Source organism: Onychomys torridus, chromosome 1, assembly GCF_903995425.1.
Source record: "Onychomys torridus chromosome 1, mOncTor1.1, whole genome shotgun sequence".
Taxonomy (NCBI): domain Eukaryota; kingdom Metazoa; phylum Chordata; class Mammalia; order Rodentia; family Cricetidae; genus Onychomys; species Onychomys torridus.
The window spans coordinates 78874643-78886644 of NC_050443.1; the positions used below are offsets into that span (position 1 = coordinate 78874643).

The 12002-nt window shown below is 45.2% G+C and overlaps 1 protein-coding gene across 1 annotated transcript; it reads left to right on the top strand.

Annotated features, from left to right (window-relative positions):
* Positions 1 to 9298: 9298 nt before the first annotated feature.
* LOC118578638 (olfactory receptor 2AT4) lies at positions 9299 to 10249 on the top strand. Its single transcript, XM_036179752.1, has one exon. The coding sequence runs from the start codon at positions 9299 to 9301 to the stop codon at positions 10247 to 10249; it is 951 nt and encodes a 316-aa protein (XP_036035645.1).
* The last annotated feature ends 1753 nt before the right edge of the window (positions 10250 to 12002 follow it).

The following is a 12002-nucleotide window of genomic DNA, read 5'->3' on the forward strand; positions in this document are numbered from 1 at the left end:
GGCAAAGCAAACAAAACCTCAAATATACACTAATCAAGACATCGTAAACGTGAGAGCAGGGACACATGAAACAATTAAAACAGAAAACAAAGCCTAGGATGGCTATGGGTACATCAACATTCAGCTGGACTGACCAAGAGGAAAGAAGACCATTACAATAAAAAGTGAAACGAAGGGACATTACTGTTGAGTATGGGAAATAAATAGGAAATGAGTACTATTGTTTAGTGTCTAAAATAAGGCTGGATTTATCACTGTCTGGGATGGTTAGTTTTAAGGTCAACTTGCTACTGTCTAGACTCCCCTAGGAAAAGCTCAGCAGTGAGAGATCGTGTAGATCAGTTTGGCATGTGGGCATATCTGTGGGGATTGTCTTTATTACGTTAGTTGATGTAGGAAGACCCAGCCTGTTGTGGTGGCACCCTTCCCTGAATTTGGGTCCTGGACTGTGTAAGGGTGGAGAAAGTGAGCTGAGTAGTATGCATGCATGCACTTATGCTCTCTCTGACCTTGACTGGACATGAATAGCTGATTTAAATTCCTGACACTTTTCCCCAGAAACAATGTACTAAAACCCATAACTGTAAGCTAAAACAAACCCTTTCTCCCCTAAGTTTCTTTGTCAGGGTATTTTGTCACAGAAACAGGAAATAGATTATGGACAGTAGCTTACACATGGGGATGCTCTATTATATGGCACAGTCTGCTTCTGGGGCCCACTGGCTACTATTGCACAGGGCCGTGGAAATAAGGTGTATTGGTTACCCTTCCCATGGTAGTAGAGAAGTACCCAGCAGAAACAACTTAAGGGATAGATGATTTATTTTGGTTCACAGTTTCAGAGGGTTTGGTTCATGGTTGATTAGCTGTATGTGCTTGAACAGAGCATCAGGGGGGAATGTAGATAGGAAAGGGAGAAAGAGAGACAGAAACAAGAGATGAGACAGAGAGCAGCAGAGACAGAGGGAGAGGCAGAGAGAGAAAGAGAAGCCAAGAGGAGGATGGGAGATGGAAAAGAGAAGAGAATTAGATGACATGGCCAAGGTAAGCCACAAGAACAGCTCTCACAGACTATTTTCTTCAGCTAGACCCAACTTCTTATTCATTGCCATCTCTCAAAAGAAACTAATCCATTGATTAGGTCAAGACCCTAAGAATCCAGTTACTTCCCCAAGCTCCATCAGCTGGCAACCAGGCTCACAGTCCATGAGGCTATGTTGAAAGTTTCATATTTAGACCAGGTAGGAGTCTTTGGGGGCTGGCTCACCTCTAGCTGCAGAAGTGTTTACTGGAGTAAAATGTTTTGTGAGACCAGCTTTTAGAGTATGTATACTTGCCTGGAGCCGTCGGTGAATAATTCAAAAAGTTTCAAAGAAGTTCTGATGATTGTTGTTATGACTGTAGTCAGTCATTTCATAGAAAATGAGATCAGTATTGTTCTTAGAAGAAATAGGACAAATTCTATCTCAACTCACAAGATATAAGGGTTTTAATAGTATTTTGAACAAACAGTGAACAAACTCTTCCAGACCTTGACCAAGGCCCTATGTTGAAACTCCAGCACCTTCCCCAACTCCACAATTGCCAAATTCAGTCACCCACTATGACCTGCATCCAGATAGCTGGGGCAAGACAATTTCTAAGGATAAAACAGCCTTGTCTGGACAAATAACTCCAGGAGAGAGAAACTGTGAGCTGGTACATAGCACCCCAAAGCTGTATTAACTTCCCATTCCTCAAACCTCCTATATAAAGCCCAAGTGTATCCCCCTTCCCTTTGGCAAACATCCCTCTCCCACTGTGTCTGCCCTTTGATGTTTGAAACAAACAGCACAGTCTGCTGGTGCCAGTCTCTAGACTATTCTGCTTTCTGTCTCTTTACGATGCTTCAGAAATCCAGCAACTGTAAATCTTAGAATGTTGTCTTTTCACAAAGAAATTGTTGCCAATCATTTTTTCTATCTATCTATGGAAAACAGAATAAAATAAAAAACATTTTAAAAGGAAATCTAAAGCGTTGTTTTGTCTATTTGTTTCCTACTTACTACAATTCTGCCAACTACTGCCTCCTTGTGGGCTCCTCTATGTCATTTTCCTAGTTTCAGTGACACATACCAAAAAGCCACCAGGTAGTCTTGTGCTACCAAATGGTGGCTCTCTACTGCTGATTAGGGGTCCCTACAGTAGTGTCTGAGGAACAAGAAACAAAGCAAGAGAATCATCAGTTTGGTAAATCTATTGAATTACTTTTAACTTAAGGGTAAGTAGAACTCTCTTGAAATATGCTCAATACTTACCTTTAGGACACCAAAACAGTGATCCACAAGGACAAATTTATCTCAAACCCCAGAGTCTCTATTCATGAAAGAGTGAGTAGCTATGGACAAAATAAGGCCATGTGTGTGATATATGCAAGTGCACAGTTGTGTTTGCCTGTGCATATACATATAGAGGAGCTAATGTCCTTTTCTAGTCTATATGGGCACCAGGCATGCACATGGTGCACATACATACATGAAGACAAAACTCTCATGTGCATAAGATAAACATAAATGTCTTTTAAAATAAATAATAATTTTTAAAGTATGGCAGAGGTGGAAGAGTCTAAATCAATAGAGTGCAGGTTTAAGACAAGCAAAGAAGAATAGAACAAATAATATTCTAATCCTACAGGAAATGAAATGATCCACAGTATTACAGGAATCAGCAAATCCCTCTCAACAATAACTTTAAATGCAAAAAATCTTAAAGCTGTGGTCTTAAAATGTAGACTGGAGAACTAGATTTAAAAGAAAAGACCTATTTATTATCTAGAAGAAACATCCCTCACTAGCAAAGGCACACAGAGCGAGGGAAAGGAGAGACGCCAACAGAACAAATGGAAGCTGTCTAGTTTTCCACAAGAGGGCCAGAAGCGTATGTTGGAGAAAAGATGGCCTGCCTAACAAATGGTGGTGGGAAAATTTGGTGTTCACCTACAAAAGAATGACACTAGATCCCTCCTCTCACTTTATACAAAACTCACTCAAAAAGAAGCAAGATTTCAATGGAAGACTTGAGATCCTGAACCTGCTAGAGAAAACACAGGGAAAAGCTTCAAGGTGCAAGAATAAACAGACTTGCTGAAAGGATCTGAACACCCAGAAGTAACAGCAAGCATTGGCAAGTGAGCCTGCATGAAATGACACAGAAAGGGAAACTGTTAATGGAGCAAAGAGGTTACAGAATGGGAGAGCCATTCTGCCAGCTGCTCATGTCAGCAGTCAGTAGCTACAACTTGTTTTCACTGATGATAAAAGAAAAACAACATACACAAAAATGCTGAGAAAGGTCTGGAAGAAACATTCCAAGTCAAGGGGTGATTACCTCGGGAAAGGAGAGACAGGAAAGGGGCTGTGAAAAGAGGGGGCTTTTTATTTAAAAAAGCTTCACACTGATTCAATATTCTATAATGGGGGCGGGCTGGAGAGATGGCTCACTAATTAAGAGCACCAGCTGCTCCTCCAGAGGACCTGGGTTCTGTTCCCAGCACTCACATGGCACCTCACAGCGGTACGTAACTCCAGTTCCCGGGATCCAATGTAAAACATCATGAAATTATTAAGCCCTTTATGCATATATGGAATTGGAGGCTCAGTGAGACTCAGGTCCCAGTTAGTAGATGACATACTGATGAACTACTGGCTCAGAATTTGGAGGAGAATGACTAGTGAGATGGGGTACAACAGAGGTTAGCAGGGGTGACTATGGAGCAAAGAATAATGACATACACGTGTGAAATTTCATAATGGAACTCATTATTTTGTACAATAATTAAAAAACTAATAAAACCTTAGGAAAATGTGCTTTTGAAAAAAGGTTCCAAGCCTTGGTGCAAACCCTGGCTCTGGCACTCTGTGCTCGGTGAGTTTGCACACATTGCTCCATTCCGCTAGTTCTGCTGTCCATCTTTAGGGGGCTGGGCCATGAGACAGCCACCTCAACGCCTTCCTTTGGCCTCAAACTTAAAAGAGAGGGGAGGACAGTCTTGCCATATTCCCTGGTGGTTATGAAATTGAGATGGGAAATTAAGAACAGCACTGTTTCAGGTGATGGATTCTGGACCCAAGAGGCTTGTTAATGATGCCATTTTCATTATCAGCAAACCCCAGAGCCAGCACGCCTACTGTACCCCGTGAAGTTGTTGACTATCTGCCAGCTCTGTGGTCCCGTAGGAGAGCCAGCTTGAAGGAAGAGTCCCAGCAGGTCTGATTACAGGGAGGGGATGAGCGTTTAATGAATCATGGCTCAGTTCCTCTCTGGCTCTTTCCACTAAGTCCAGGTGTGACAACTCTGCAGAAGATCACTGGGTAGACCAGACTTGTCAGGTGAGCTGGCTGGGGATGGAGGACTCAGAAGCAGGCAAAGGCTAGGGTGGAGGAGAAAGTCAAGGACACTGGGAACTTGTAGGGCCATAGTGCAGTCTGGAGACACCCACCTAATGTGTGGATATCCTGGTCCCAGAAAGCACATCAGCTGTGTATCTGGTCTATGTGACCCTGGATCAGACACTGTGGCAGGCCAATCAGAGACGTGCATCTGTAGATAACTAAAGGTCTGGGAGGAGGGACTTGCCAGGATGCAAAGCCCATGGCTTTAGAGACCTGGAGGTACTTAATGGAAGCACGTTCAACTAAGAGTCACAGTGGAGGAACTTCAGGTCAGAGAGAAAAAGAGGAAAGGGGTGGAGCCAGGATGGGAACCAGGTCTAAGTCGGAAGCTAATAGACGTACATTCCAGGCTTCACACACCTTTTCTGTGAGCCTGTGCGAGCATGTGTGGAGTTCCAGATTACAGTGAAGTGCAATGCCCCAGCAACTGAAGAATCAAGCTTGCAACTGGGGCTTAAAAACGGAGCCTGGCTTGGGGAGCTGGTTCTGTCAGAAAAGTGCTTGTAGTGCAATCATGAGGACCTGAGTTCAGATCCCCAGCAGCCACATAAAAACAGCATGGTGTCTCCCAGCTGTAACCCCAGTGCTAGGGAAGGGCAGGACAGAGACAGAGATGGGAGGCTTCCCAGAGTTCCCGGCCAGCCAGTGCAGCTGCATCAGGGAGCTCCAGATTCGGTGAGAATCTTCCTCAGAAAAGCAAGGAGAGAGGCTGAGGACAGCACTCAACATTGACCTTTGGCCTCCACAAGCACACACACTGATTACACACACACACACACACACACACACACACACACACACACACACACACACGCATGCACGCGCACTAACTGGGGGTGTGTGTTCTTGCCGTATATCTTTAGGAGCTTGGGCTGTAAGATAGCCACCTCTAAACTCCCTTTCGGCCAGCTGCATGGAGGACCTCAGAAAAGTTTATTGAATTGGAGGAGGTCATCTTTTCTAAATGCTCATTTGGCAGATGTGAAGACTGAGCTCAGAGGCCCAAAGACAGCAATCAAGCTGGAATGCTGGCCCAGCAGTCAGAACTCTTGGTTGCCAGGTGGGTCAGATCCTTGTGGCTGGCTGGCTAAGAAACAACCTCTCTGGTTGTGGCCTCAGAGGAGGGTCTGACCTCTTCCGACCTCTGTTCCTTCATTTGCTGGGGAAGCGTAACCACTCCCCAGCAGGACTGTGTGGTAGGGATGCTGTCTGCAGAGTGCAGCATCAGCCTGAGCATTTGGACAACTGCGTCCTCTTTTCCTCTCTCTGGCTCACTAAAGAACTATTAGAGAATTCCAGCAGGGAAATCCCTATCAGAGAGATGGCCCCTTCACAGCTTTAGTAGCCTGAAGTGCCCAAAACACCTTTGGAATGAGTAATTCAGAATAAAATAACTCACTCTGAGTTACAGAATAAAGAGAGAAAGGGATCTAATGATATAGGTCTATGCTGATGCTTTCTAAAATATAGTATCAAATGCCAAATTCTTTCAGGAGTCTTTTCAGGGCTCCTCTTTGGCTAGAACTCCCAGACCTTGTGAGCTCCAGCACATTCCACCAGAAAAGCAGTTTAGGGGAACAAATAGTTCCAGTGCTTTTGGGGTGAGCACAAAAGTGTCAACTTGCAAAAAACCTCAACTTATTAGGCTGCTCAGTGGTCCAGATCCATGGGGCAGCCAGGCTCACTGCAGACTTATCCTTGGCCCGAGGGGTGGGGGCTGATCACTGAGACCTGCTGATAGTCCATTTCTGCTACTGATAATCCATTTCCCCTGTGATCTTGGGACAATCACACCCCATTTCCAAGCCCTATTCTGTGTCCCCTTCCATATAATGAAAGGGTTGGGTTAAACCAATCTCCTTACTAGTGGCTCCTTCATCACTGATTCATGAGCACCAGCAAAGTGAGTCACATGGTGGTTCCTGCCTGTAGTAACGGCTCCCAGGAAGGGTGCCTTGGTCACTAGAAACATCAGACTCCATTACTACCTTGAAAGTGCTCCTGGCTGGTGCAGCCAGAGCCACATTAGTAATTTGATGGTGATGAAGGGAAGCACACAGACTTTGTGAGCCCCTGAGCCAAGCAGAACTGGGGCAGCTTTTGAAGGAGGTGATATCTGAGATAGTGTCACAGAAGTACGGGGCAAGAGGAAGGGCTCGTGGGTTTGCCAAAATATCAAGCTGGGACATTTGGGGTTCAAGTCCTGTCTCTGCAAGGAGTTTGCTGGCTTCTCCATTTCTGGCCTTGAGCCTTGGCACCGACCTCTCTCACTGTTTAATAGATGGAGCAGAGGAGGGGAAGAGGATGCAGTTGGATTCAACGGCTTGGAACTTCTGTCCTTTGAATCCCAACTTGACCCAAGACCGTGACATTTGATGCACAGTTGACTTCTTTGAGTTTTCAAGGCATTCGGGGAAAACGCAATTTGTATCTCTTCAGCGTTAGGGAATCAGGTGACAGGCCCAGGCAGGTCTAGGTCATTATGAGGTAATTCTCTGCTGTTTCGCTTTCCTGCTCAGACCGTGGAGGTGACTCCCAGACACTTTCAAGAGGGCTTGTATGGTAAAGGGTCAGAAAAACATGTCACCAGCCTTCAATGTTAATGGAGATACAGGCTTCATTCCACACTTAAAGAGACTGACAGATGTCCTCTAAGACACGATGATTCGCCAGTGAAACAGCACTATTGGCCACAGGAATAGAGAAAGTAAGGGAATCCATCCCTCCTCTCATGACAGACCCCCCTAAGAGAGCAAGACAAAACATAGGATCTGCAGGGAGAGGTCCAGGCTCAGTCCTACCACTGGGGCCTACAGTCGGTGTTGAATCAGACCTGGACTATTCATTAAGTTCTTTTTTTTTTTTTTTTTTTTTTTTGAGCTGAGGATCGAACCCAGAGCCTTGTGCTTGCTAGGCAAATGCTCTACCACTGAGCTAAATCCCCAACCCTTCATAAAGTTCTTAATTTGAAATATCAGACACTAGTTCTGAGATATTTCTTCATAGATTCCAAGTTCCTGTGGAAATTCTCTATTTCTTAGTCATTTTTACAAACATTTTCCTCTATAAAATATAAGCATTCAGACTAATGTCTTTGTTTACTCATTTAGGTAGTTAGACTTCTAAAATTAATTCATTTTTACATTTTACTTCATTTTACTTTGCAATAGTGGGAATTGAACCCAGGGCCTTGTACATGCTAGGTAAATGTTCTACCTACCGTGGAACTTGCATACCCTCAGCCTTAGGTCATTTGTATGTCATTTAGAGTGTGTTTTCCCTCTTGGTCATATTTTCCTGACTTTGCATATCTAATAATATTATTATAGGCTGAATATCATTAACAGTAGATTTATCGGATGCTTTGGATGACAGACACGCCTTACCTGCCACACTTCCCATTTCTCTCTTAGGCAGGCAGTTAGGCTAACTGATACCTGTTTTAGGTTTCTGGTTGCTTCACTCCCAGAGTCTAACCTCTCCTGGGGTGTGGCTCTGTCTCCTCAGTGATGCCTGTGGGAGATGTGCTTCATTTTGGAGGCTACCAGTACGGCCCTTAGATGTCCTCCCTACCTGCCTCCACACCCTGCCTTTCCACACACACACAGTTTCAAATCTTTGGGAAATGTTGAGAGAAGAGCAGCGTATATGTGAGGGGCAAGCCCTCACCTCTGGCCTTTTAAGTATCAGTGGCTCCTGGGGAGATCATAGTCTTCTACAAGAATGGTGAAGCCTAGCCCTCCAGCCTCCTCTGCACGGTCCCAGAATTCAGATGACTTATGGGAAAGAGTAGTCCTACATTCAGAGTACTTTAACTGTCTAATCCACTTTGCAAGCCTCTTTTGATTGACAAAAGTTTACTGGTTCCCCTGCCTAGTTCCAGCCAGCCCCATGATAGTCACCAAATCAAATACTCTGAGGGAAAAAAAAAATGATTCACACTGCAAGTATATTCACTATACTTCATTCTAGAAGGTCCACCAGCCTGTGGAAGTGCAACTCACCCCATCCTTATTGAATCTGTGTTTCTTCAGTTTGATTTTTAGAGTGTGGTGGTACACGCCTGTAATCTCAGCACTTAGCAGGCTGAGGTAGGAGGATCAGGAGTTCAAGATCAGCCTCAGCTACATGGTGAATGCAAAGCCAGGATAGGCTACATGGGACCCTATCTCAACAAAATGACAACTTATATTATTTATCCAGGTTTTCCTAGTTGTTCCAGTGGGGTCTACCATGGCCTACTACACCTTGCTAGGAAGCAGAGGCTCAGATACCAGTTTTCATGCAGTCCAAAGAGTCCCAAGTGGAGGATCACAAGCGAGGAGAAGCCCTGATGAATGTGTGAACTGCAATGTGCTACTGCGAACCTTGGACAAAGCTGTCCCTCCAAAGCCACATGCTGGAACTTTTGAGTGAGTGCAAAAGTAGAGCATGGGTTGAAGAACTTGGTGTCAGAGATCCACCAACCTAAACCACGTAGTGTGGAGTCTGAGATAAGCCCCAGAGGGAGTCATTCTAAAGCACATTCATGACAGTGATCCAATGACCCACCAACTGATTTTCCCACAGGAAAGCTGGAGACTTCTTCTCTTGCTTTGTCACCTAAACAATGTATGACAACTTCTGTTTGGTAGACTGCTGATTGGTATTTGGCAGATTTGGTGCTCAGATGGTAGAAGCCAATCTCACAGGCCACCACCAGTCCTCTGGAGTTGGTTATAAATAACTGTTTATATATATTATTTATATAAATAAATATATGATAACAGATTAATTAAGGATAAACATTATAGAATTATTACAACAGAATTCTTTCTTTTTCAGATGTTCCAGTCGCCCATGACCCAGACCTCCATTTCTGTTCCACTATGGAGGCCACAACCTGCAATGGATCGGCAGACGGTTCTACCGTCTTCTACCTGGTGGGCATCCCCTCTCTGCCAGAGCCCTTCTACCTTCCTGTCTTCTTTCTCTTCCTTCTCTTCTACCTGCTCATCCTGATGGGGAACACCCTCATCCTGGTGGCCGTGGTGACAGAGCCCAGCCTCCACAAGCCCATGTACTTCTTCCTAGTCAACCTCTCAGCCCTGGACATCCTTTTCACCACAACCACTGTCCCTAAGATGCTGTCCCTGTTCCTGCTGGGAGATCACTTCCTCACCTTCCCTTCCTGCTTACTGCAGATGTACCTCTTCCAAAGCTTCACATGTTCAGAAGCCTTTATCCTGGTGGTCATGGCCTACGACCGCTATGTGGCTATCTGCCGCCCTCTGCACTATCCTGTCCACATGACCCCACAGACAAACACTGCACTGGCAGCCAGTGCCTGGATCACCGCCCTCCTCCTGCCGGTCCCAGCAGTGGTAAAGACCTCTCAGATGGTATATAATAACATCGCCTACATCTACCACTGCTTCTGTGACCACCTGGCTCTGGTCCAGTCCTCCTGCTCAGACACCGCCCCCCAGACACTCATGGGCTTCTGCATCGCTATGGTGGTATCCTTCCTCCCTCTCCTCCTGGTGCTTCTCTCCTATGCCTGCATCCTGGCCTCAGTGCTTCGTATCAACTCCAAGGAAGGGCGTTCCAAAGCCTTCTCTACCTGCAGCTCCCACCTCCTGGTGGTGGGCACCTACTACTCATCCATTGCCGTAGCCTATGTGGCCTACAGGGCTGACCTGCCCCTGGACTTCCACATCATGGGCAATGTAGCCTATGCTATTCTCACACCAATCCTCAACCCTCTCATCTACACTCTGAGGAACAAGGATGTCAAGGCAGCCATCACCAAAATTGTTTATCTCAAAAGTGTGACGTGAATGTTTGGCCTCTTAACGCAGCTAACTCTACCCCAGGACTCTACCAGCCATGTTTAGCTCAGAGAAGAAGACTCTAAGTGGTCCAGTGCTCAGAGAAGAAACTCAATAAATACTACAGAATGGCCAAATTAATGTGCGTAATGCTGTACAATAAAAATCCACTCAAGCAAATAGCCCTAACTCAGTCTTTATAGGTTGGTTCAAGTTTCTTTCCTTTGTGCAGTGAAATCATGTTAACCTTTATTTTCATAAGAATCTGAGACTGTACAAAAATTTCACTACTGAATAATTCAAAAATATTTACTAAAGTAAAAAGTATGCATGGCAAGAAAAATTCTATATAAGAAAAGTATATTTTAAAAATTGGAGGCTAGGAACCTAGAAACAACCTAGATGCCCCTCAATCAAAGAACAGATAAAGAAAATGTGGTACATTTACACAAAGTATTACCCAGCTGTAAAAAACAATGACATCATGAAATTTGCAGGCAAATGGATGGAACTAGGGCGAAAATCATCCTGAGTGAGGTAATTCAACCCTAGAAAAAACAAACATGGTATGTACTCCCTCATAAGTGGATATTAGGTGTAAAGTAAAGGATAACCATGCTACAATCCACAGTCCCAGGGAGGCTAGGTAACAAGGAAAGTCCAAAGAGGGTTGCATGGATTTCCCTGAGAAGGAGAAATAAAAGAGATCTCCTGGGTAAACTGGGGACAGGGATGGAGGGGGGTGAACATGAGGGATAGAGTTGGACAGGTTGGGGGCTGGACGGAGAAGGAGAGTAGTGAAAGAGATGTCTTGATGCGGGAGAAACCTGATGCCAGGGAAACTCCCAGGAATCCACAAAAATGACCCCAACTAAGACTCCTAGCAAAAGTGGAGAGGGTACCTGAACTGGCCATCTCTGTAATCAGATTGGCAACTACCCTGACTGTCATCATAGAACCTTCATTCAGTAACTGATTGAAGTAGATGCAGAGATCCACAGCCAAGCACTGGGCCGAGTTCCAGGGGTCCTGTGAAGAGGTCCTGAAGAGAGGGAGGAGGGCTTGTAGAGCAGGGGTGGTGTGGGGGTGTGTGTCAAGATCATGGTGGGGAAACCCACAGAGACAGCTGACCCGAGCTTGTGGGAGCTCACAGTCTCTAGACCAACAGCTAGGGTGCCTGCATGGGACCGACCTAGGCCCTCTGCATGTATGCGACAGTTGTGTAGTTTGTCTGTTTGTGGGGCTCCTTGCAGTGGGAGCAGGACCTGGCAATTGAGCTGGTTTTAGGGAAGCTATTCCCCATGCTGGGTTGCATTGTCCAGCCTTGATGCAGGAGGAGAAGCTTGGTCCTGCCTCAACTTGATATGCCATGCTTTGTTGACTCCCTTTCTGAAGGGAGCCAAAAGAGGAGTGGATGAGAGGAGGGGCTGGAAGAGAGGTGAGGTGAGGGAGCAGGAGAGAAGGGAAGGGAAACTGTGGTCAGGATGTAAATAAATGCAAAAAATTAATTAATAAAAATTTTAAACAAGAAATTCACCTAGAGAACACAAAATAAAACAAAACTTGGAGGCTAGAGAGAGGGCTCAGTGTGTAAAACACTTGCCATTCAATCATGAGGATCTGATTTCAGGTCACCAAAATCCACATAAATCCAGATGTGGTAGCACCATCTGAACTCTCAGCACCCCTATAGCACTTCCCTACAGCAAGATGGGAAGTGGAAAAAAGAGAATTCCCAGAATCTCACGGAGCAGCTAGCCTA